The 21,931-nt window shown below is 36.6% G+C and overlaps 5 protein-coding genes and 1 pseudogene across 10 annotated transcripts; 1 reads left to right on the top strand and 5 right to left on the bottom strand.

The window, feature by feature from the left end:
- Positions 1-77: 77 nt before the first annotated feature.
- LOC105969712 (RNA-binding CRS1 / YhbY (CRM) domain protein) lies at positions 78-3,003 on the bottom strand. Its single transcript, XM_012994488.2, has 4 exons — positions 2,744-3,003; positions 2,404-2,653; positions 1,546-1,947; positions 78-1,446 (listed from the first exon to the last, which is right to left on the bottom strand). The coding sequence occupies exons 1-4, from the start codon at positions 2,815-2,817 to the stop codon at positions 514-516; spliced, it is 1,659 nt and encodes a 552-aa protein (XP_012849942.2). The 5' UTR covers positions 2,818-3,003; the 3' UTR covers positions 78-513.
- Positions 3,004-5,715: 2,712 nt separating this feature from the next.
- Positions 5,716-7,450, top strand: LOC105969765 (chalcone isomerase-like protein 1). The gene is made up of 4 exons (XM_012994549.2): positions 5,716-6,386; positions 6,475-6,715; positions 6,807-6,898; positions 6,984-7,450. Exons 1-4 carry the CDS (start codon positions 6,017-6,019, stop codon positions 7,115-7,117), a joined length of 837 nt encoding a protein of 278 aa, XP_012850003.2. The 5' UTR covers positions 5,716-6,016; the 3' UTR covers positions 7,118-7,450.
- A 1,298-nt stretch (positions 7,451-8,748) lies between these two features.
- Positions 8,749-10,905, bottom strand: LOC105970565 (glyceraldehyde-3-phosphate dehydrogenase, cytosolic-like; annotated as a pseudogene). The gene is made up of 8 exons (XR_016033020.1): positions 10,760-10,905; positions 10,408-10,508; positions 10,127-10,243; positions 9,899-9,983; positions 9,534-9,594; positions 9,351-9,439; positions 9,038-9,117; positions 8,749-8,947 (listed from the first exon to the last, which is right to left on the bottom strand). The product of XR_016033020.1 is annotated as a glyceraldehyde-3-phosphate dehydrogenase, cytosolic-like (transcript).
- A 406-nt stretch (positions 10,906-11,311) lies between these two features.
- Positions 11,312-13,531, bottom strand: NBP35 (nucleotide binding protein 35). The gene is made up of 3 exons (XM_012994537.2): positions 13,211-13,531; positions 13,015-13,116; positions 11,312-12,449 (listed from the first exon to the last, which is right to left on the bottom strand). The coding sequence occupies exons 1-3, from the start codon at positions 13,251-13,253 to the stop codon at positions 11,524-11,526; spliced, it is 1,071 nt and encodes a 356-aa protein (XP_012849991.2). The 5' UTR covers positions 13,254-13,531; the 3' UTR covers positions 11,312-11,523.
- A 179-nt stretch (positions 13,532-13,710) lies between these two features.
- Positions 13,711-16,176, bottom strand: LOC105969795 (RNI-like superfamily protein). The gene is made up of 3 exons (XM_012994576.2): positions 15,654-16,176; positions 14,899-15,524; positions 13,711-14,714 (listed from the first exon to the last, which is right to left on the bottom strand). Exons 2-3 carry the CDS (start codon positions 15,469-15,471, stop codon positions 14,175-14,177), a joined length of 1,113 nt encoding a protein of 370 aa, XP_012850030.1. The 5' UTR covers positions 15,472-15,524; positions 15,654-16,176; the 3' UTR covers positions 13,711-14,174.
- A 550-nt stretch (positions 16,177-16,726) lies between these two features.
- On the bottom strand, positions 16,727-21,641 carry LOC105969805 (glucose-6-phosphate 1-dehydrogenase, cytoplasmic isoform). Of its 5 annotated transcripts, XM_088821429.1 has the most exons (17): positions 21,077-21,297; positions 20,927-20,985; positions 20,594-20,826; positions 20,397-20,482; positions 20,221-20,275; positions 19,934-20,120; positions 19,526-19,683; positions 19,364-19,432; positions 19,217-19,275; positions 19,021-19,057; positions 18,671-18,742; positions 18,412-18,559; positions 18,152-18,247; positions 17,571-17,641; positions 17,360-17,475; positions 17,213-17,258; positions 16,727-17,100 (listed from the first exon to the last, which is right to left on the bottom strand). In XM_088821429.1, exons 3-17 carry the CDS (start codon positions 20,768-20,770, stop codon positions 16,933-16,935), a joined length of 1,545 nt encoding a protein of 514 aa, XP_088677555.1. In that variant the 5' UTR covers positions 20,771-20,826; positions 20,927-20,985; positions 21,077-21,297; the 3' UTR covers positions 16,727-16,932. The 5 variants fall into 5 exon arrangements, with proteins under 5 accessions (XP_088677555.1, XP_088677552.1, XP_088677554.1 ...); XM_088821426.1 differs by lacking the exon at positions 20,927-20,985 and having other exon boundaries at positions 21,290-21,641; XM_088821428.1 differs by lacking the exon at positions 20,927-20,985 and having other exon boundaries at positions 21,077-21,301.
- Between the last annotated feature and the right edge of the window lie 290 nt (positions 21,642-21,931).

Here is a 21,931-nt window from a genome sequence, read left to right as displayed (position 1 = left end):
TGTTTACGGAGTTGAAGGGATTTATCGTAGTATATCATACAATAATTTTCTTTCTAAAATATAAATCAAGAAAAGAATTGAATAGAAAAATATTTCATGCTTGAAACATAATAATCATGCATAAACACGAATACTCATGCATAAATAATTTTCGAACGTCTCCAAGTACCTTCCGTATATATGGCTACAATCTTCATGCAAAAGAACAATCCCGTGTGCGTTGACTGAATTTCTGCGGTCCAGATTCCACCGTTTACATACATGCATTGATTTTCTGCTCTTGTGCGATATGTGCTTGCATTGGTTCAAAGATTTTCAGCCCAAACACAGAATGACGAGCGTTTAGTGTCTTCAAGCATAGCACTCCCATGCAAGTTTTGCAATCATGTTCATCCATTTCTGTCTGTAAGCGAACCAACTCAAGTTTTTTTTTTCTAATCCAAAACTATATCTAGAGAGATTTTCCGATCTTCCATCACTCCACACTACTACTTCCCATATCTCCTCTTTCACTCATTTGTCGCTTTCACCATTGCTGACGTCATATCCTGATGTGGCATCTGATTCCCATTTGGCTGTAACTTTATTCGAACTTCTCTTGGAATTATTACTTCCCTCGTATCTCTGCAATTGCTCATAGTCTTCTTCCCCCTCGTCACTACTGCTTCTATACTCTCTCGGGTTTTCTCCTTCTCCATCTGACTCAAACGCCACATCATCCAACTCGCTTAATGCATTTCTTGAAGCACCACTACTCCTTTTCTCCCTACCCCTGTATTCTGTTTCATCTAACTTGAAACCCCTACTATTCGCTCTACTATGCTGCTTTCTATCCACTTTAATCGTGTCAAATTTATCACAACCTTCCTCAGAGACATGACCATCAGATTCCAAATCTTCATCCACCTCAGAAAAATCTCGATCTTCGCCCCGACGATTACCATTTGTCCTCCTACGATTCTGATTCTGATTTTGATTCCAGTTTTTCACCCTTCCCCCGTTTTCATCGTCTGAATAATCACCTCCATTCTCTTCATATCTAGGGAATCTACCACCAAAATCTTCTCTGTTCCAATATCTAATCCGGTGAAGTTCTTCTTTCTCTGCAGCTTCCTCCTCTTCCCATTCTTTATCAGCGGCAACTTCTAGATCGGCAATGAACTTGTCGAGATCCTCCTGATCACTTTCATCTCCAGAACCCTGAGGTAGTTTTAAGCCCTCGGATTCCACTCGACTTCTTGTTGTTGTTTTATCCTCCCTAAAGATATAGGGACTTCCCTCTCTCTTGTCAATAGCATTGAAAAACGTGGAAGCCACTCTCTGGATGCTGGCCATTGCTACTGGATCTTCCGGATTTACCCCCCTCCTACGTAGCTCCTGTTCTCTTTGCTTTATGTTCAGTTTCTGAGATTCGAGAGCTTGTTCAAATCTCGCCTTGAATAACGCCTGCATGTTAAAAGGGACATCAGTAAATTATGGGTTTAACATCTGAATTCAGAGGTATCAAATTTCAAAAGGCTCTAAAAGGGAAGATTTATACACGACCTTTCTTTTAGTAAGGGTGTTGATAGGTATCAAATTCTTCGGCTGACGATAATTTCTGCCACGGAACATGATAATGGTCTTTATATTGTGTATGTTGACCACAATCCCACCACTCAATCTTGCCAGCATGGTTGCCATCTCCTTAATTTTTTCTTTCGGAAAATTATCGCAACAAACTTGCACTGTTTCGTGGAACTTCCAGTGAAGATGCATATTTTGGACAACCCCTCCAAAGACTCCACGAACACCAACAGGAACATAGTTTTTATTTCTGAATCCAATCTTCTTATATGCCTGTAATTGCTCTAGTGTGAACAGCTCAGGGTCGTGCCGAGAAGGTGGTAGCTCCGGCAATTCATACTTTTTCAGCTTCTGAAGAAGCAAAGCAACCTTTTTCTTTGCCTATACTAGTCAAACAGGAATCAGAAGGGGAATATATTAAGCCGGTGAAACTAAAGAACATAACAAACAAGTACAAAAACGACAAGGCAAAGAGTAAGCATCGTTTTCTTCAAGTCATAGTATACCAAAGTTTAAAAACCCAAAAAAATCACGGAGAAAGGCAAACATTACAAAAACTTCTAAACATATTTGAATCAACAAGCATTGACATACGTTCAAGAAATATATCGCAAAAAGTGATTAACAGTTTCGCACGTCCGACGAAATCAATCAATAAGCTCTTTTCTTGTTCCAATACATTTCATCTTCTCTCCAAAATACCGGAAAAACACGAGTGTGAAACGACAACTCGTACGAATCCTAAAATGAAGGCCTAACATATGCAACAATCAATTTCAAGCCAAAAAAAAAAAGCAATTAATTTCAGTAACAAAGTAAAAGCAGTATCGTACATACTCTTCTAAGATCGTAGATAAGGCGTTCTTCGTCAGTCATCAATTTCTTCCTCAACTTTGTAGCCCTTCGTGATTCGCTTAGGGTTTTGCCCGACTCCTTATGCATCCGCTTCTCCACTCTACTGCTCATTCCCTTCGTTGAAAACCCTCGACCTCCATCAAAATAATAATTCCACATTTTTCCACAGCTCAAATTGCTAATGCCAGGCGCCAATTTCTCCGAAACACTTCTTACTGCCGGCATCTCGTTCCTGAATCACAAATAACTTTAGCTTGTTAGAAATACGCACCATTTTCTACGGAAATATTTCGGAAGGAAAAAAAAACAATAGATTTACCACCTTTGATTGAGGAGCAGAGATGAGATGGTTCTGATCGAATGCTGCCGGAGATTTCTAGCGTTAGCGGAGAACATTTTTGCTGCAATATTCTGGAACTCGCCGCGGAGGAGGGTTTTTGGTCGGGCTTTGTTGTTAGCTTGTTAATTTAGGGCCTGGGGTTTTAGCATTTTAGTTTATTTACACTCTCGCCCATATACTTCCATTTAATTATAACTGGCGACTCATCTAGTTTATGTAGACCCATTTTGCCCCCGGTACCCAACTTTTCTTTACCCTCTCAAGCACAATGGATTTTATTTAGATTTCTCTCGTTTTAATTTTAATTTTGTTCATGTAAAAACTGAAGTGTGTTCAAATATAATTTATTTATTATTTTATTAATTTTCAACATTTTCCCTTTTATTTTTCTTTTGCAATAATTCAGCTAAACTTCCAACATAATAATGGACCTCATTACAACTATAATACATCATCAGTAATCGAAACCCCGTAATATTTACAACCAAAAAAATCGGAAAATTGAACATTGTTGTCTACAGATTTATCAGTAGCAGCAAAAGAAAAATCTGGTTTTCCATGGTCGTTTTAGGTGTATCACCGGTGTCTCCTCTTTCAGCCATCAAAGAGCTGATCCCGGGACACTCCGGCGGAAACACACAATTCCGGTCACCGGAATTGAAAATCCGGCGAGGAACCGCCGGAGGGCGAGATAGTAGAAAGATACTGCAGCAGCATTTGTATAATCTGAGTGACATTAGGCCGAGCATTCGGATCCTCCTTCCAACAAAATGACACCGTTAATCTGAGTGACGTTCTATAAATTAAACTAACAACTTTCAATAATTGAAAACGAAAAAAAAAAAAAAATGAATCACAAAAAAATAAGTGTTGGCGATAATATTACCTTTAATTATTGCCTGAAGATTCGACATGCCTTCGAACGGTAACTTGTTATGTATGAGCTCCCGTACTACAATGGCCAAGCTATAAGCGTCCACTTTATACCTTCGGTGAATTGTTTTGGTTTGAATATCTATTTTACATTGTTGACATTTACTTGTTGGGCTGTGTTATTTGTCCTTGTCTTATAATTTTTTTTTTTTATTGTGCTCTCTTTTAATCACAATAATAAATATTGTATTGTAAAAGCCATTAACGGTTTTGGACCAAAATGCAGTTTTTATAATTCGCAGTTAGGCCCACACAATTAAATTTTATCAATTAATTGCGCCGAAGGCAAATCAAGAAAAAAGATAAATTAATTTTGGGACTTACTTTACGGTTAAAATATTGTTATTTATAGTTCAAACTTAATCCCCTCTCTTTCTAGAAAAAAATTCTCTCATTAATAATAGACGCTAATTTGTCATTTTTACTGAAGTGATATACGACATAAATGAGCTCATCGGATCAAGATCGGGATACACATTATAACGAGGCAAAAATTTAGTCATTTTGTTCGAAAAATCTGGACAGAAAAAGCAAACAAAACGAGGGCGTCCGAAGCTATTTTTCACGCTCAAGTTGGACGTGCAAACCACCGATCCACGCTAAGTTCGGGCGTGCAAAACAACGGTCCACGCTTAAACCGGGCGTGTGTAACAGCTTCTGGCGCCCGATTTGGCGTGCAAAACACCGGTCCTCCTACTTTGACTAGAATTCCTATCCTAAATCCCGCTCGGAAACCTAAGGTTCCTTCTCGAGCTGACTAAGTTGATTCCGAATTTCGGAGCACACGTTGCCTACAACATCTGGGAGGGAAAGGTAATATTTATTAATTTTATTTAAAGTGTTTAATATTGATCGTGTTTTCCTAAATATGAATATATATTGAGCATACACGACATATGCTTAAGTCGCGGTCGCACGACTAATGTACTTGGTCGGACCCCATTGTACGGGTACGGCAAATGTACTTGTACGACATATGCGTAATTGTTCTCTCCCTCAGCACAATAATCCACTGATAGAGGCTTTTATTGAGAGGTGGCAGCCAGACATCAACATTTTTCATATGCCGTTCGGAGAGATGACAATTACTCTCCACGATGTGCAAGTTCACTAACTCGCAAATGCATTATGTTATGTAATGCACATCGTGGAGAGTAATTGTCATCTCTCTGAACTACATATGAAAAGTGTTGGTATCTAGCTGTCACCTCTCAATAAAAGCCTTTATCAGTGGATTATTGTGCTGAGGGAGAGAACAATCACGCAGGTGATACAAGCCCGTACTCTCTAGTAGTAAAACAAAACAAGCAGGGGGGGAGGGGGGGGGGGGGGGGGGGGGGGGGGGGGGGGCAATTTAGGATTTTGGACAGGAGTAGAATAGCAGCTCTAGTCAAAGTCGGAGGAGCAATCGGACCATCCCGCGTCTTCGTCTTCCTGCGGTTCCATATGTGCATCTACCTCGGCTTCAGCCATAGGTGTACGTAGTCGTTTAAAATCCACCGTCCGTTCACCACGCTATGTAAAACTAGTAATCTTTCAATTATTTATTCTGCCCTCTCGTTGTACAGTTAGTCTCGTCCACTGAATCCGCATGGAAACGAATTATAGGCTCCTTCCCTTTTCTCATCTTCAATTTTTTAACCCAATTAGACATCCTGCAAATATAAGAGCTATTCAAATAATAAGTAAAACTGAAGGAAAAAGAAAAATACTGAACACACTGACCAAACGCCCAAACCGGGCGCCATGATCGAACCGGACGGCCAAACTCAATGCACAAAAGACGTTTAGGTGTTGAAAATACCTCAAAATTCGATGAATTTAACTTGTTTTTGCTTGAATTCGAATTTTTTTAATTTTTTAATTTTTTTTTAACTATTTCGGTTTTGGGGGGAGTGGGTGCGAAAAAGGGTTATAGTGAGAGAAATACTTTTGGTATATGAACTGCAAATAGCAAAGTTCTAACCCCAAAAAGCATTTCACATTAATTTTACAAGAAAAATGGCAACCAAGTTGAAAATACATGAAGCAAAAAACAACTCGATTTTCACACCTTATCAACAAATCTGGGAATTCTTCTTCATAAATCATACAGTCATTGATCATTAAATGACGGCTTCTCTCTCAAGATTCATCAGACATCACACTAAATAATGTGAAAGATAACACACATTAAATGCGCCAATTAACTTTCCTTATCACAGTGCTCATACCAAGGTAGAGCAGCACAGCAAACCCCTATATATAAATAAGCACGCGCACAACAAGAAAACATCACAATTCACACAAACACAAACATTTTACTACAGGGTAAAAAGAAAAATGCCTACCACAGTGAATGAAGTTGCAGAGAAAACCGAAATGCTGGAGCTCGATCCCAAGTCCGGTGTTGCTCTGAAGCCAACGACAACAACAACGAAAGACGATATCAACGAGATATCGCCCGACGAGTTAACAGACAAGCTCACAGAAGTTAATGAAACCATAAAAAAAACTGCGCCAAAAGAAGACAAGACTGATCAGAAAGAAGAAGAAGAACCTGCTGCTGTAAAAGACGAGGATATTCCGGTTGAAGTCGAACCCAAGACTGGAATATCTTTTCCGGTTAAGCTTCGCGATGGGAAGCAACTGACTGCTGTTGGCCTGAGAAAGAAGAGCATGCTTGGCATTGGCATCAAGATATATGGCTTTGGTACTACTCGTACTTTTTAGTTTGCATGTTCGGTTTCAGGTTTCGGGGTTCTAACGTTTTCTGTTATTGTTTACCAATTGAATTGCAGGCATATATGCAGAAAATGAGAAGCTGAAAGATATTCTAAGGACAAAATTCGAGAAAGAACCAACTAAAGCGACAAAGGAAATGTATCAGGTGGTGATTGACAGTGATGTCGGAATGATGGTTCGATTGGTTATTGTGTACTCTAGCTTGACAATGAGCATGGTGAGGAAAAGCTTCGATGAAGGGCTTGGGGCATCTATCAAGAAGCTCACAGGTGGCAAGAATGAACAGCTCACTAAAATGTATGTATATATGAACTTACCTTATATATTTTTTATTTTATTTTTGTGATACGAGAAATGGGAAAATAAAAGTAAAGAGAAATTATTACAGGATTATGGGGGAAGCATCAGATGAAATAAAGCTGACACCAGGTTGTGTGATTGAGATATCCAGGCTTCCAGGGTACACACTCCAAACTAAAGGTAACTAAATCATCATCTGGACATGTATTATTATTTATCGAACAAGTAAGTAATTAATTGATTTGAGGTGTATGTAATGATGCAGTTAAGGGGGAGATTGTGAGCACGGTTCAGAGTGAACTGCTTTGCAGGGCGTATATATATATGTATTTAGGAGAAGATCCTTTCGACAAAGAGGCTAAGGAGAAATTCGGGGCATCTATGCTTTCACTCTTTTGAGGAGGACTTCTTCCAAGTACTAAGGAATAAATTCTAAATAAAGAAGCGGCGGCGGTGGTGGGAAGAAAGTTCGTTAAAGAATATCCCCTATGTATTTTCAGTGTGTTAAAGAAAATATCCTATGTAATAATAATCGGCTGCTTAATTCTAATTCAGCAATACACAAAATTTAGTTCATGTTGTTAATGAATCATATATTAAGGAACTAGCACACAAAACAAGTTTTCCAGTGATCAAGTTGGTACGAAAAATGAAAAATCCGGAATTAAAGCTAGAATGTGACAGTCTCGGGTTTAACGAAGATATGGTTCAGCAGAAGAAAACTACCTGTGGGAGCCATTCAACAACGAGTTCCAGTCTCTGTGCAGATCTTGCCAAACAAAAATCAGTAGTTTCCGTTGTTCGATCGCGTTAGAATCTTTGCTGCTGATCTCAATACATAAATACAGTCAGTTCGCGATAGTTTCGATATCAAGCACACACAACAAGTCACGGCCATCATAGAGAACACACACATACATGCACCAAGTCCACAAAATTAAGAAATTCATGATATTTTCAGTAATCCTATGTCCTCATAGTATTAATGTAGACACTAATAAGGTAGAAAATTAAAAAAAATGAAATCAGACAGAAGAAAGAAGCATGATGAACTGGAAATAATAATAATAATAATAATAATAATAAAGAAAGAAACCCAAGTGTATTTCCCGTTAAATCAAAATAGTAAAACAGAGGTGTACCTTCTTACCATAATACCCACTTCTTCCTCTCCGACAACAGCCATCAATTATTACATAAACGCCTCAGGAGCTCAGAGTTACTTACTTCCCAATAAATCACTCTAAAACCCTAAATCAACATCATCGCCGCCCTGGCACTCTCTCTCTCTCTCTCTCTAGAAAGATAGAAGAACCCATCGCCCACCTCTCTCTCTCTCTCTCTCTCTCTCTCTCAATATAGAATAGAGTAATTGAGAACCCGCCCAATATTAATTGTTGAAGAAAACAGCTGGACCAGGTTTGTATTTATAGTAGTTTCACCATTACGGCCGTTGGAATGTGCAATTGGCACTTTCCTTGTCAACGGTCGACTGCAGATTCAGGAGAGAGAGAGAGAGAGAACAACGGCTCTTTTGATGTGTCTGAACTTTTCAACGGCACTTTTGTTTATCATAGTACTAAACTTCAAAAGTAACAAGTATAAATAAATAGGTATCAATATCTAATAAAAGAGGATGTGTAATTAAAAAAAGAACAATCAAAACATTTTTTTATCAATAATAATAATAATAATAATAATAATAATAATAATAATAATAATAATAATAATAATAATAATAATAATAATAATAATAATAATAATAATAATAATAATAATAATAATAATAATAATAATAATAATAATAATAATAATAATAATAATAATAATAATAATAATAATAATAATAATAATAATAATAATAATAATAATAATAATAATAATAATAATAATAATAATAATAATAATAATAATAATAATAATAATAATAATAATAATAATAATAATAATAATAATAATAATAATAATAATAATAATAATAATAATAATAATAATAATAATAATAATAATAATAATAATAATAATAATAATAATAATAATAATAATAATAATAATAATAATAATAATAATAATAATAATAATAAAAATGACAAAACTCTAAACTCGGAGAGCTAAAAACAGATTCTGGTGTAAATTTTATCTATCTAATAAAATCTTTATCGAAAACATCTTCATCAAGCAGATCAGCCAACAGAGGCCATGTGTCGGATCAACTCGATCACTCGGTCACTGCGCAAATATATCAAATTTTACATTATTATTATCGAATTTATCAAGTCGATCGCGCATTCCTCCGTTGCATATAAAGAGTATTATTACCTGTAGCCCCATTCGTTGTCGTACCAAGACACAAACTTCACAAAGTTACCGTTCAGCGGAGGAAGTACTTTACCGACAGCCTGCGCAATTACAAATCTCGATTACGATAATGAAGATAATACAAATAACAGCAGCAATAAATATTTGTACGAGTGGAGCCAGTTAAACCGGTCAGGCATTAGCTGATCGAATCACATTCGATCGTAAAATTGTGATTCAAGGATGAAAGAAGGAATTTTCCAGTTGAAATAAATGAAAAATTCATGTTCAAACGGAAATTTACGGTATAGTATAAAATTAAATTAGAAGCTACCTTAGTAGCTCCGGTGCTACAGGGAATGATATTGAACGAAGCACCTCTCCAGTCCTTCATCGACGGACCATCAACACTCTTCTGTGTGGCTGAATTACAACGAAGAAGCATCGACCGATATGTTATTCCATGTTTAGAGAAATTAAAAAAAATAAAAAAACAAAAAAAAAAACGAGTACTTACCAGTGAGAGATTGTACAGTTGTCAACAGCTCCTCCACAATTCCAAACCTGTCGATAAGCACCTGTTACGTAATAAATCATGAGATTCGTGTATGCCATAAACAATGAAAAACTTAGTAGCTAGAGAACAATTAGCCAATGGGGCTAAACAGTTGGTAGTGCAACTAGCATTAGAAACCATATTAAGGTCCGACTTGTATTCCTTCTCATTCACACCAACAACAAACATCGGGGCGTTATTGCTCGGTGCAGAAATTACAACCTTCTTCGCACCTCCCTAATTACGAAACACCATTGATTTGCTATGAGAACCCGAAAAGGGGAAAAAAAAACCTTTGAAAGTAAACCGAGAGTTGTATTTAAAACCTTAATATAGGCTGCAGCCTTGTCCCCTGTGCACTCGATAACGTATTCGGCTCCAGCCTCGCCCCATGGGACTTCCTCTGGGTTCCTATTCGTAGGATCGAATAGGAACCCATGGGACTTCCTCTGGGTTCCTATTCGTAGGATCGAAAATTCCATAACGTAAATACAAATACGAGTACGTATATATACTTTATGCTTATGAGTTGGGTAAGGGAGATTAGTACGTACTTCATGCGAAAGACAGCCACTGGCTTGTTTCCGAAGAGCAGGGTCTTGGAATCCTTAACCTTAATCTCGTCTTTTTTTCCATTGACCACGAACACTGTCGTATTTGAACATAGATGCCTGTCGAAGAACACTCGATTGAGATTAAGAACAAGTTTGCATTATATCTCGCAGTGAAAACATAGAAATTAAAATGCGCGCTCGATGAGAAATAACAGCAAATCAATCAATCAATCAATCAATGAACCAATCAATCAATCAGTGAGCTATGGGAGAATAAATACCATGATATCGGCACTACATAACGGATCATTGACGGCGACAAGCTCAACATCATCATTCTGCAGAGCTACTCTTGCCACCAAACGCCCGATCAATCCAAATCCTGCGCATGCACATCAACTCAAGAATTCAAACTTCAGAATAATCATTATTTTATGTTATGATCTACAACCTATTTGACAAAATGCCAAGCAAAAGCAAAATCAAGACAAATGGATAAGTTCATAGAATCTATCTATAAAAATACGTAAGTTGACAAACATTTACCGTTACGTAACATTTTCACCATCCAAATTCCAAAAAAAGAAAAATTACTATTCCACTGCACTACGATGAAGTACAGAAACGAATTACCATTGATTCCAATATTGATTTTTGCCATGATGATTATAACTGAAACAAGAGAGTTGAGAAAGAGTAAGAGAATATACGAGAAAGCGATTCCCGTAGTAGCAGCGTGCGAAATGGGAGTATGTGCAGTATGAATGTGTTTGTGTCCTGTAGAGTGAATGTGTATATATATTTGTGAAGTGGGGTTTCGAGCTAAAAAGCGAGACACGGAAACATCGATGCTTTCCTTTTGGTTCACACGATGACCGTGTTTCTCGAGCAGTTCAGATCCAGACACAGATCCAGACACGTGTCGCTGGTGTGGATGCCTGTTCTTTCAATCTCGTATCAAAGTATAAATATGTTTTAATGCAAATAAAATCAATAGATCTCAAATATTGCCTAATAAGATGGAGTTTGGTAAATTGCAACTAAAACAAATCGAATTCTCTGTTTTATATGATGCATTTTATATCTTTAAAAGTTGTATATATAACAATATATAAAATGATTTTAGTAGTATATATAACAAACAGAATCAGACAAACTATAGAAAGTCTTGGGTACAATCATATGTAAAATGAAAGCTAGAATATATTATTGGTAACTGGTTTCTTCTTAAGCTAACAATCAAACAATCAATAACAAAACTGATCACACATACATTTCTGAATAAACCATTCCCCACTGTTCAAATATCAAAACTTAGAAAGTATATCGACGAAATTAAGATTACGAAACAAAATTTTCTGTCACACCACTTCGATTCTTGAAATCGAGCAATAAACTTAGGCTCCATCATCCATTCTTGAAACCTGCATTGTCAACAAAAGCTTGTCTATAATTGCCTTGAGAGCAGGTGCACTCACCTTGCATTTTCCATCAACAAAGCAAGATCTTCCTTCTTCGGCTGCTTTACACAGCTGTGGGTCCAACGGAACTTTCCCAAGAAACGGAACCTCCATATCCCTGCACATTTTAGCACCACCACCACCACTAGTATCAAACACCTCACTAAAAGCAATCAAATTCAGCATTTCCGGAGCGTTCTCTCTCATATACGCAATAACCGATTCTGTCATATCTTTCTGCTCACCACTCTCCGACACATTCATGAATTTAAACTCCGACAATTGTTGAGAAAACCCACTCATATTCTCGACGACACCCAAAACCGGTAGCCCAACTTTCTTGCAGAAACTCACTTCTTTTCGAACGTCTATAAGAGACACCTGCTGTGGTGTAGTGACTATGATAGCACCGTCTATTCCAGTCGCCTGTAAAAATTGAACTATGGAAATGTGTTCGTCGGAAGTGCCAGGTGGCGCGTCAACTATGAGAAAGTCGAGTTCGCCCCAATACACGTCCTTGAGAAACTGCTTGATGATTCCATTCTTACGCGGACCCCGCCATATGACAGCATCGTCTGGATTGGTGAGCATGAAACCGATGGACATTACACCAAGGTTTGACTCGACATAGACAGGAGACCATCCTAGGTTGCTCTGATGTATCTCTTGTCCTTCTAGACCAAGCATTTTGGGGATGCTTGGTCCACAGATATCGATATCGAGTAGGCCCACTTGAAAATCCATGGACGCTAGGGCAAAAGAAAGTTGAGCAGAGAATGTACTCTTGCCAACTCCGCCTTTTCCTGACAATACCAGTATTTTGTGCTTTACTGTTGCCATTCTTTCGACGATGGAGACCAAATCTAAAATCAACCAAAAATAAAAAGAGAAGATAGTCAGATATAAGGGTAACCACAGACCACAGTGATCTCAAAGAATTGATACAAAGTCTCGTTTAACATAAATATTTATACAAGTAACAAAATAAAAACACCGAGTCCAGGTTCAAGATTAACATTGAGATTTGAGCCACTAGCAATATTCAAGTAAAGAAACAGTTCACCATAGACATCATCAATTATTTAACCGTCAAAGCTCAAGACTTTTACACTCATAACTTACGTATCCCATACTGCATATTGACACATAAGTAAAAGCATAGCATGCTTAACATATAGAATTCAAATATTATTTACACAGTGCAAAAAAACAAAAATCCATCGAAACAATTCGATATACAGCCTGGATTGAAATTAAAATCCAGACTCAAGCCATGTGCAGCAGCCAAAAACAAATTATAATCTTACACACAGTGTTAGCTTTTGTTTAATTAACAGATTTCCTCAGACGCAACCATTTACGAAAAAGCATAAACGGGAAAACATGTTCAAAAGTTATTTGCCAAAACCCGGATAACAAAAAATGGACCTGGGTCGGGTCCTTTCGGGGCAGTAGCACAAGCCTCCTGGTTAGGGCATCCTTCACAAGCATCAGATTTTCCAGCTGATTCAGATTGAGTCCCCGGGCAATCTGAAGTTCAGAAAAGAAGACGCATAAGAAATAGAAATCATAAACCCTAAAAATGTCGAAATTTAAGAATCCAAACAAACAGGATAATACACACGTTCATTGGCATCTTCGGGTATTTCAGCACCATCTTTACCCATTTCTCTTGCTATTATTGTTATGAGCTAACGCTGCAGATTACTACTACAATTTACAACGAAACGATAATCGAAAAATTGAAGAACAGAAGAACCCTAAAGGAATTTATATTTCGTAGGTTTACAATAGAAGCAAGAAGTAATTCATTCAACACATTTCGATCGACATCGACAGAGGTTTAAAAGTCAAAAAAAATATCCTCTGTTCAAAGTCGGTGTTTTGTGGGCTGGGCCTATGACGTAAGCGGCTCGATTGAATTTTAGGCCCGCCAAATTATTCTGGTCTCAAATGATTATTTATTAACTTTTTACTTATATTTATTAATTTATATTATTTCTAACAAAATATAATTTTCATCTAATTTTTATTTAATTTAAATTAAATTTTAAAAATATTCACCAATTTCAATAACATACAGTCAAGTCAAGCATGAAATCGGCTAAAAAATAGGCACCCGTGTGCTAAAAAAAAGAACTAAAATAACTGCGTTCATTATTAATTTATTATTATTATTTAAAATTAAAAAAAAAAAAAAAAAAAAAAAAAAACTCCAACTGAGTAATGGATAATTATTTAGACCTATAGTTGCTAGTTGCTAATGCGTTTCTTGATTGCTGGATCAACTTCTCCACCCCATCCAACTGCAACACACTCTTAGCTCTTAACCAGATTCTGCCAACTCCTCTGTCCTTTAAACCTATACTCTCTTGCATCACACTTCATAAATAACTTTAAAAACAAGCATCTCGTAACAAAAGATTCCCCGTTTCGTATTCCAGACACTCCACGAACAAGAGCCGAACCCCACATTTCTTCCACCAAATCATCGAAAATTTTGGTTCGATTTTATAGGCCCATGGTGGATGCGGCGGCATTGCCATTGCTCGACTTTCGAAGACATAAATTTCAAAAGCTGGATTTGCCTAACCACAGAGGACAAGATGGCAACTTGCCAGTTTGTGAAAGGGCATATCCCAATCGATGAGCTGGCCCAAGCAATCCCAGCAAAGATACTCGAGAAAAAACGTCTCTTCATAGGGCTTATCATCTAAGCAGCACCCACAGCTCAAACAACGAGAGATGCAACATATGCAACCTCTGCATGGCTTGTTTGTGGTGGAGGGATGGTGGGGCCCCTCCTCCACTTGACAAGTCTCCGAAGGGCAATCGTACACTAGATTTGCTCGCTGGCATCTAGGACATGTTTCGATGTCTATCACACGCTCGTCGTCTAGAGAGAGATACAGCTGTGGTGACCGATGAAATATCGGTTTGTGGTTGTTGGGATTTTTTTCCTTTTCTACCCCTAAGAGAATCTTGAACTCTTCGAACATCTCGTTCGTCAGACCTCGGAGTTCCCCAATTCTTAGAGATTTGATACCAGGTGAAGTAGCGGAGTTGAAGAGCTTCAAATCTCGCAAAATTTCTTCGATCTCTAGCCTAATGCATCCTGGCACACTTAACTGCACATTCGCCAAAGGACACGTGTAAGAAAAAATCATTCTACTAGTTCCTAAAAGCTATCGAGAATATTCAAGAAATAAACTTTTACAAGAGTTAGCTACCAAGATTATTTTCTTGCTAAAACTGGAATAGTTATACATAGCATTTTAGGCCCAAAATCAAGCAACAACGAGAAAAACCGACCTTGGTTAAACGTGGACTGCGTTCGAGAATTTGCTTAAGACCCGTGTTTGTGATCTTGTAGCACCTGACAAGGCTCAAGCTGGAAAGGGTACCTTGAGACCTGTTGATTAATCGGAGAAGATCACCATCGGTGATTTTATCACTCAAAGGGTAACTTATTTCAATATTTCTCCAAAGAAGGGGGTCATTTCGAACAGTGTCGCGCAACGATTTGCAAACCATTTCGACCGAAAGAAGGTCTTTAACTTCAAGATAACCAAGAGCAAAGAATAAAGCATCTGCCGGGGCGGAAGCACCTCCTTCGATATTACAATCCTTCACATGCTCTTTCTGATATTTTTCAGAACCAAAATACGATAAATCATCCACTTCTTCATTGTCGTCGTATATCAAAAGTTCAAATGCAGCAAAAATATTGCTGTTGTTGTCGTTTTTGTTTCGAGAAGCTTCACCAGTACCGGAATCGGGATCCGTTCCAAAAAGATTTTTGGGCAACAGATGACCAACATTTACACACCCTTCATCAGACTTAATAACACCACAACTCACATTCTCTTCTTGATTCAACAACATAGCTTCTTCAGCAATATATTATCAAATTAAAGGCCTTCTCTTTTTATTTACCCCTAAAAAAAACAATAATCACACAATAATCCAGATTAATATTAAAAATTGCTACAGCCAAATATAATAACTGATTTGAAGAAAAAAAAGGAAAACATAAGATATAGGTTTAATGAATGATAATCACAGACCTGTCAAGAGAAATTAAAAAGTTCTCCTGTGAAGAAGAAACCCTCAAATGCAATGTACGATCGCAACGAGAGAATAAACATAGCAATTATGAGCAAATAGAAATATAATAAATGAAATCGGAATCAGATGGAGGCGGCGGCGGCGGCGATTGTATTCGGCAGAAGAATCTAATCACAACAGTAATCAAAACGTTTGACCCTAGTGAGTATTATTTGTAGGTATATAATATATGCTGCAAATATAGTTTGTTGAACAACAGAAAGCAAAGATGTATGTAATATGCAGTTGTATCTATCTATACCTATATACTTGTATCTCTATCTATACCTATATACTGAGTTAGAAAGCAAGGAACAAACAGAAGAAGCCTAATAAGGAAGGAGAGAGAGAGAGAGAGAGAGAGAGAGAGAGAATCGCTATTTTAGTTGGGAGAGAGAAAAAAACTCGTGGTGGGAGAGAGAGAGAGGGAGAGAGAGAATCGCTATTTTACTTGTATGTATTTTGTTTAGATCCCTACGGCATACAGATGCTTTGAAAATATATATATATATATATATATAATTGTTTAGGGGGTTAAAATGGGAATAGAAGAATAAAAAATGAGAGTACCAAATTCTCTAATCATTTTTTAATTTCAAACATTCAAATGCAATTACTTGAAATTATGAAATTGGATTTCAAGGATACACAGCAAAACAAATTAATGGTGTGGTTTAGGGTTAAGAAATTTAAAATTAAAGGGAGTGCTCACACAATCGGATATGGTTGTCCAGTTCTATTTCCGGTCCGGTTTTAAGTGCACTTTATCTAATTAACTTGGAGTGCATTGAGAAGAATGACGAGCTTGCAAGAAAAGATAAAAACGCATTTCTTCTTTCTAACTTGTAACGCGACTTTGCAATTTTTGTCTTCAACGTTTGAATCAAGAGATCATTGTTAGTTTCTAAAACACAATTTAAAATGTACAAATCAAACTTGAATTTTAGAGCAACCTATGACCCTACAACTCTTGTTTTGCAAGTTGAAATATTAACAAAAAAATTACTTATTTCGAAATGTAAAGAAACTCTCATGCATCAATCTTTCAGTTAGCTTTCGCAAAAAACCAAACAAGCATTTATTACATATTATATAAGCCTGCGCACAACATATTTCTCGACTCAGCCCACTCAAATCCAACCGTTTTAGCCGCCATAACACGAAAGCTAGAATCTTAACAACACAACAAAAGCATCTAGAAAGCAAAGGGCATAATCGTCATTTAACAGATGATTCGTTTTACAATGTAGGGGGGATCCATATGTATCCATGTGTTTGGACATAACCAGCTCGTTCCAACAGTTGATCCGCTTGTGCGGGGCCTCTGCTTCCAGGTTTGTACGGTAGCGACTTAAATTCTCCCTTGTCTATACTGTGCAGAAGCGGAGTAAATATCTCCCAAGCAGCCTGTGAATCGACAACGGGAAAAATTATTACTCGAAAAAATAGTAATTCTCTTATGCATAAAATAATGTAAGAATCTTGACAAATCTTGAAATGCGTCTGATTTTTTAGTTACCTTCAACTCATCTCTGCGGACGAAATGTTGTTGATCACCTTTAATTCTGTGAACACGAAAACGGGATCATCTAGTTATTATTAATGCAATAGAAAAAATTGTATTTATCTACGTTTTGGTGTGTTTCTAAGATCGGTATAATCATACGTGTCGAGAATTAGTCGTTCATAAGCCTCGGGAATGACAACTCCTTGGTAGCGTTGCCTGTATGATAAGTCCAGCTCACTCTGTACAGTTGACATTTCCAAACCAGGTTGTTTGACCTACAAGTAAGGAAAATACCAAGTAAGGAAAAGCATCATGTGATTTAAAATGCCAGCGAAAAACCATGCACTACTCAGTTGTACTCGGTACTTACTGTTAGCTTCATGTATATGGCTTCAGAAGGTTGCAGACGAATCACAAACTCGTTTCTTCCTTGCTTTTGACCTGCATAATATTAACTGTCGTTATGAAAGATTGCTCCTGCTAATCAAATTTATGAACTAAAGATATTAATATATTTGTCTAATTCAAACAAATTTTCTTTTGAAGCATGAAAATTCAGTGTAATAAGCCCATATTATTTCGGGTAACATTTTCAAAGCCTGGATTCGTAATTTTTTTGCTAAACCGCAAACACTTCGATTCCCCCATTTTTTGCTGAGATAAGTTGTGATATTTATTAAACGAAATCCCGTAATTCTGTAGAACACGCAAATTCATATCAAGTATCTGGAAATCTAAGCATCATTAACTTTTCAACTGTAGCAACACATTATAAATTTTGAAACACTGCAAATTCAAAAATAATTACCGCATATTACTGTAATTATCTGCATGTCACTTCAGCAAATTATTTCTTAAATCACTATAGTTTAGAAACAAATATTTGTACCGCAAACTTGCAACAGAAGCAGCAGTTAATGCAACAGTAAAAGTCGAAAGTTCTGCACGTACATTTAAATATATCGCCAGGAACATCCTTGAACTGAACCCGTATTTCTGCTTTTCTTGAATTTAAAGCTTTTCCAGCCTTGAGTATAAAGGGCACACCTACAGTTTTTCAAACACACTACATAAGATACAGTGTAATTATAACTTCTGTAAAATTTACGAACACACTAGATAAGATACCTAATTCAAGATTATCCTCCCTCAAGGTTACAAAAATTAAATGATACAGCTAATTAACTGTAATATGCTGTCTGCTTGTCTACCTTCCCATCTTTCATTGTGTATACGTAGAATTACTGTGGCAAAAGTAGGAGTGTTTGAGTTGTCTGGAACTGTCGGATCATCCTTATAGCCTTGATATTGTCCAAGCACCACCTCTTCGTCCTTTATAGGAACAACGGACTGAAGAACCTGAATTCAGACCAAATCATTAGTGGAAACTGGATATAGTCTTCATTTTCCACATATAATAATAGAAAAAATATATATCTACACGAGTTTCTTGAAGAAACTCATATATACCTTCACTTTCTCATCTCGAACATGCTCAGGCTTCATCGAAACAGGCTTCTCCATGGCGACGAGGCAAAGAACCTGCAAATTTCTATGGCTAATCAATATATGCAAGCAAAAGGGGACAGGGATTATACAGTCATGTGTTATTGTTCCACATTTATTAGGAATTTTGTTTGTATATTGGTATACAACCAAGATCAACTCGTCTTAAAATTTTGACAACTAAAATCATAGATATAAAACCAGGTCGCACTTCAACTGCGTAAAACGTGATTTATATGAAATAGAATAATCGGGCCTTTTAGTAATAAGGATTATTACTCAACAAGTTATCTGTCTTTATAAACAAGGCTCACCTGGAGTAGATGATTTTGGATGATATCACGGATAATCCTACAAAGTAACAAAAACAAAGACAAAAAAATAAGTTACAAATATAGGTTCGTCATTATCCAGACAGTGATATAAAATTGAAAAGAATGTATAAAACGTTTTAAACTTGGCAATTAAGAATTTAATGGTGGAGGACAGGATTTAATTCCATAATCATACCCATATTGGTCAAAATATCCACCACGACCTTCAGTCCCAAAATCTTCCCTAAACACAATCTGTCGTAAATCAAAGTAAAAAAAAATGGTCTTAACTGAAGGAATAATATGCAAGAAAAATCTCAAGGTTTTTAAGTCAAGCTAGTACCTGTATATTAGCAATGTTATCGCGATTCCAAAGAGGTAGAAAGAAGCGATTGGCAAAACGAAGTACCAACTGCAATGTTTTAAGACATGGAAATGAATGTGTTTCTTTGTTTGTAATGGATGATAATTATATTCCAATTAATTATTTAAGCAATAAAATTACCAAGTTCTGCACCAATTCCTTTCCAAGATAATGATCGATACGATAAATCTGTGGCTCATCAAATAATTCTCCTATCTGTGAGCTCAGTTCTTCAGCTGAAGCCAAATCCTTACCAAATGGCTTCTCAACAACAATACGAGTCCATCCACCAAGGTCAGCTGAAAACATTATAGAATTAAAAGAAAAAATTAAAAAAAGGATGGTCGTAAAACTTAAAAGTATGACGTATGATGCACTAATCTACCATAGTTCAAAGTCTGCAAAATTATCATGATTTAAAAGGATAGTTAATAATGATCACCTAGATCACAAAGAATCTTTCTCTGGAGGTAAGGAAATAATCGTAATTATGGAGAAAGCAATGCATTTGTAAGTGATATATATGAAAATAATTTCGAAAATACATACATCTATTCATGCAATGACTCTTGATCATTTTGCAGACTTGTGGATATACCGAAGGAGGAAGTGCAAGGTAGAAAAGTCTCCGGGACGATCCTTCTGTACTGTTCTTCGATAGTTCATGCTCGGATATCGCCTTGTCTAATTCTTGAAAGCCTTCTCGAGCATCATAAGAGCCACTCACGTATTTAATCTACATTATTTTGAACAAAGAAAAAATTCAATAATGTTAAGCATATATTATCGTTTAAGGTTATGCATGAGGGAAACATCGGTTAGTGGCAACAGCTAACCAATTGCAGAAAGTTCGAGACATCGTCTTTGACTTCTTTTGCCTGGGGCAGATATCTACAAGAAAGTAATTATGTTACAGTGAATATCTTCTGAATCATTTTGCTAATAAAGGCCAAGAAATATAGGCAGCAAATTACTTCGCCACATACTCAAACATAGGATGAGAAAATCATACCCTCGAATCCGATCTCTCAATTCATCGTCAGAAAGCTTGGTTCTCGAATAGCCAAAAATGTGAACGTCGTTCAGTTGCAAAAATCCCTGAATATCTCAGTCATTGATTCAAGGCATAATTTCAGTCTACAGGCAATTGAAATAAATAACAACATGCATGAGAATATTAAAAGCGAAATCCAGATTGTAGTATTTTACCTGTCGATAAAGGTTATAAAGCGCGGGAAATGTCTTTTTCTTAGCAAGATCGCCTGAAGCACCGAGAACAACTATAGAAAGGCAGCCAGTTTCAGGCACATTCTCATTGTCTCTTGTAAAAGACTCATTCTTATTAAACGGTCTTTTCTCACAGTGCCATTCAGCAGATGCTGCCATTCTCTCAATTCACAGCAGCTACAACGAAAACACTTGCAAAAATATCCGGATCGGCACTGTAAATAGCAAATTGGTATTGTTTAACAATCAAATCTTCATAATTAACTGATTAAATAATCAAAAAACTTAAAACTCTCGTCACAAACTATGATTTACCGAAACCCCAACGAAGATGGTGATAAAACAAAATCACCCAATTGTTTGATCCAAGACAACTAATAATCCAAAATCAGAGCACATGAAAAGTGTTAAAGCCAGAAAAATAAAAATGAAAAGGAATCGTGATCAACCAACTCAAATACGTACAGTTTCACCTAACAAAATCGGCAGCAGTTCATCATTCCTTTTTCTTCTAAATTTTTTTTTTCTCTTTTAAGTTCAGAAGTAGGTAAACAAAAGCAGAACAGAAATTAAACAAGTGAAATAAATAATTCACGAAACGGATCATTGTCGAACATAGAATAATACGTCGTAAAAAAAATAATAAATAAAAAAAAAAAATAGGAGAGCTGAAAGCACCTTTCTACGTTTGATTACGAATACGATCGTTTGGCAGAATTGTGGAAACTAAATTTGCAAGTGTTATGCGAGAGTGACTGTGGGTTGGTGAACTGAATTTCAGATATTTTATTCAGCCATGTGCGTAAGTGCTGAGGTGGGGTGGGGTGGGGTGGGGTGGGGGTGGGGTGGGGTTTCAAGTTTCTAGCTTTTCACCAAACACTCGTACCTGTGAATATTGACTTGTAGAATAAAATGCGATTCAGCCGCCGCCGTAACAAATGCGATTCTTCTGTGAAGTTGTAGGTGTAGTCGAGGTGTGTCTAAATCAATTTGTAATTAAAGCATCTCATTTTGTTCGTAACAATTACTACTATATAAATCGGAATTAATTTTCTTTTAATACATGTAGGTGTGCAAGTTGGAACGGAAGGTAAAATTTCGATTTTGAAACAACTTTTTTCATATCGACTTTCGAAATTCCAATTTCCGATTTTTTAGATTGGAATTAGAAATTATATAAAAGAAATTGAAATTTCCAATCCGATTTGATTTCCGAAATTAATTCCAAAAAGACCAATTTTCTTCAAAAAAGACACTTATAAATAATATATATTTATTAGAAGCTTTATTGAATATTATGATGTAGTTTATTTTTTATTT

Source organism: Erythranthe guttata, chromosome 8, assembly GCF_056151865.1.
Source record: "Erythranthe guttata isolate IM_541 chromosome 8, IM_541, whole genome shotgun sequence".
NCBI classification, from domain to species: Eukaryota; Viridiplantae; Streptophyta; class Magnoliopsida; order Lamiales; family Phrymaceae; genus Erythranthe; species Erythranthe guttata.
This window is presented reverse-complemented; position numbering and strand designations above follow the sequence as displayed.

Bases quoted from the DNA above. Each gene is read 5' to 3' on its own strand.
- LOC105969795 (XM_012994576.2), bottom strand. From the start codon at position 15,471: ATGTTGTTGAATCAAGAAGAGAATGTGAGTTGTGGTGTTATTAAGTCT. The intron at 14,715-14,898 runs GTCGGTTTTTCT...GCGAATGTGCAG, and splicing joins GCAGTCCACGTTTAACCAAG to TTAAGTGTGCCAGGATGCAT.
- LOC105969712 (XM_012994488.2), bottom strand. From the start codon at position 2,817: ATGTTCTCCGCTAACGCTAGAAATCTCCGGCAGCATTCGATCAGAACC. The intron at 2,654-2,743 runs GTGGTAAATCTA...TTTGTGATTCAG, and splicing joins TCTCTGCTCCTCAATCAAAG to GAACGAGATGCCGGCAGTAA. The intron at 1,948-2,403 runs GTATGTACGATA...TGACTAGTATAG, and splicing joins TTATCTACGATCTTAGAAGA to GCAAAGAAAAAGGTTGCTTT.
- LOC105969765 (XM_012994549.2), top strand. From the start codon at position 6,017: ATGCCTACCACAGTGAATGAAGTTGCAGAGAAAACCGAAATGCTGGAG. The intron at 6,716-6,806 runs GTATGTATATAT...AAATTATTACAG, and splicing joins AATGAACAGCTCACTAAAAT to GATTATGGGGGAAGCATCAG. The intron at 6,899-6,983 runs GTAACTAAATCA...GTAATGATGCAG, and splicing joins GTACACACTCCAAACTAAAG to TTAAGGGGGAGATTGTGAGC.
- LOC105969805 (XM_088821426.1), bottom strand. From the start codon at position 20,770: ATGGCAGCATCTGCTGAATGGCACTGTGAGAAAAGACCGTTTAATAAG. The intron at 19,276-19,363 runs GTACTAGCTTGA...GATTTACGACAG, and splicing joins ATAACATTGCTAATATACAG to ATTGTGTTTAGGGAAGATTT. The intron at 17,476-17,570 runs GTAAGTACCGAG...CCTTACTTGTAG, and splicing joins CCATATACATGAAGCTAACA to GTCAAACAACCTGGTTTGGA.
- NBP35 (XM_012994537.2), bottom strand. From the start codon at position 13,253: ATGGGTAAAGATGGTGCTGAAATACCCGAAGATGCCAATGAAC. The intron at 13,117-13,210 runs GTGTGTATTATC...TCTGAACTTCAG, and splicing joins ACCCGAAGATGCCAATGAAC to ATTGCCCGGGGACTCAATCT. The intron at 12,450-13,014 runs GTCCATTTTTTG...GGTTGATTTTAG, and splicing joins CCCGAAAGGACCCGACCCAG to ATTTGGTCTCCATCGTCGAA.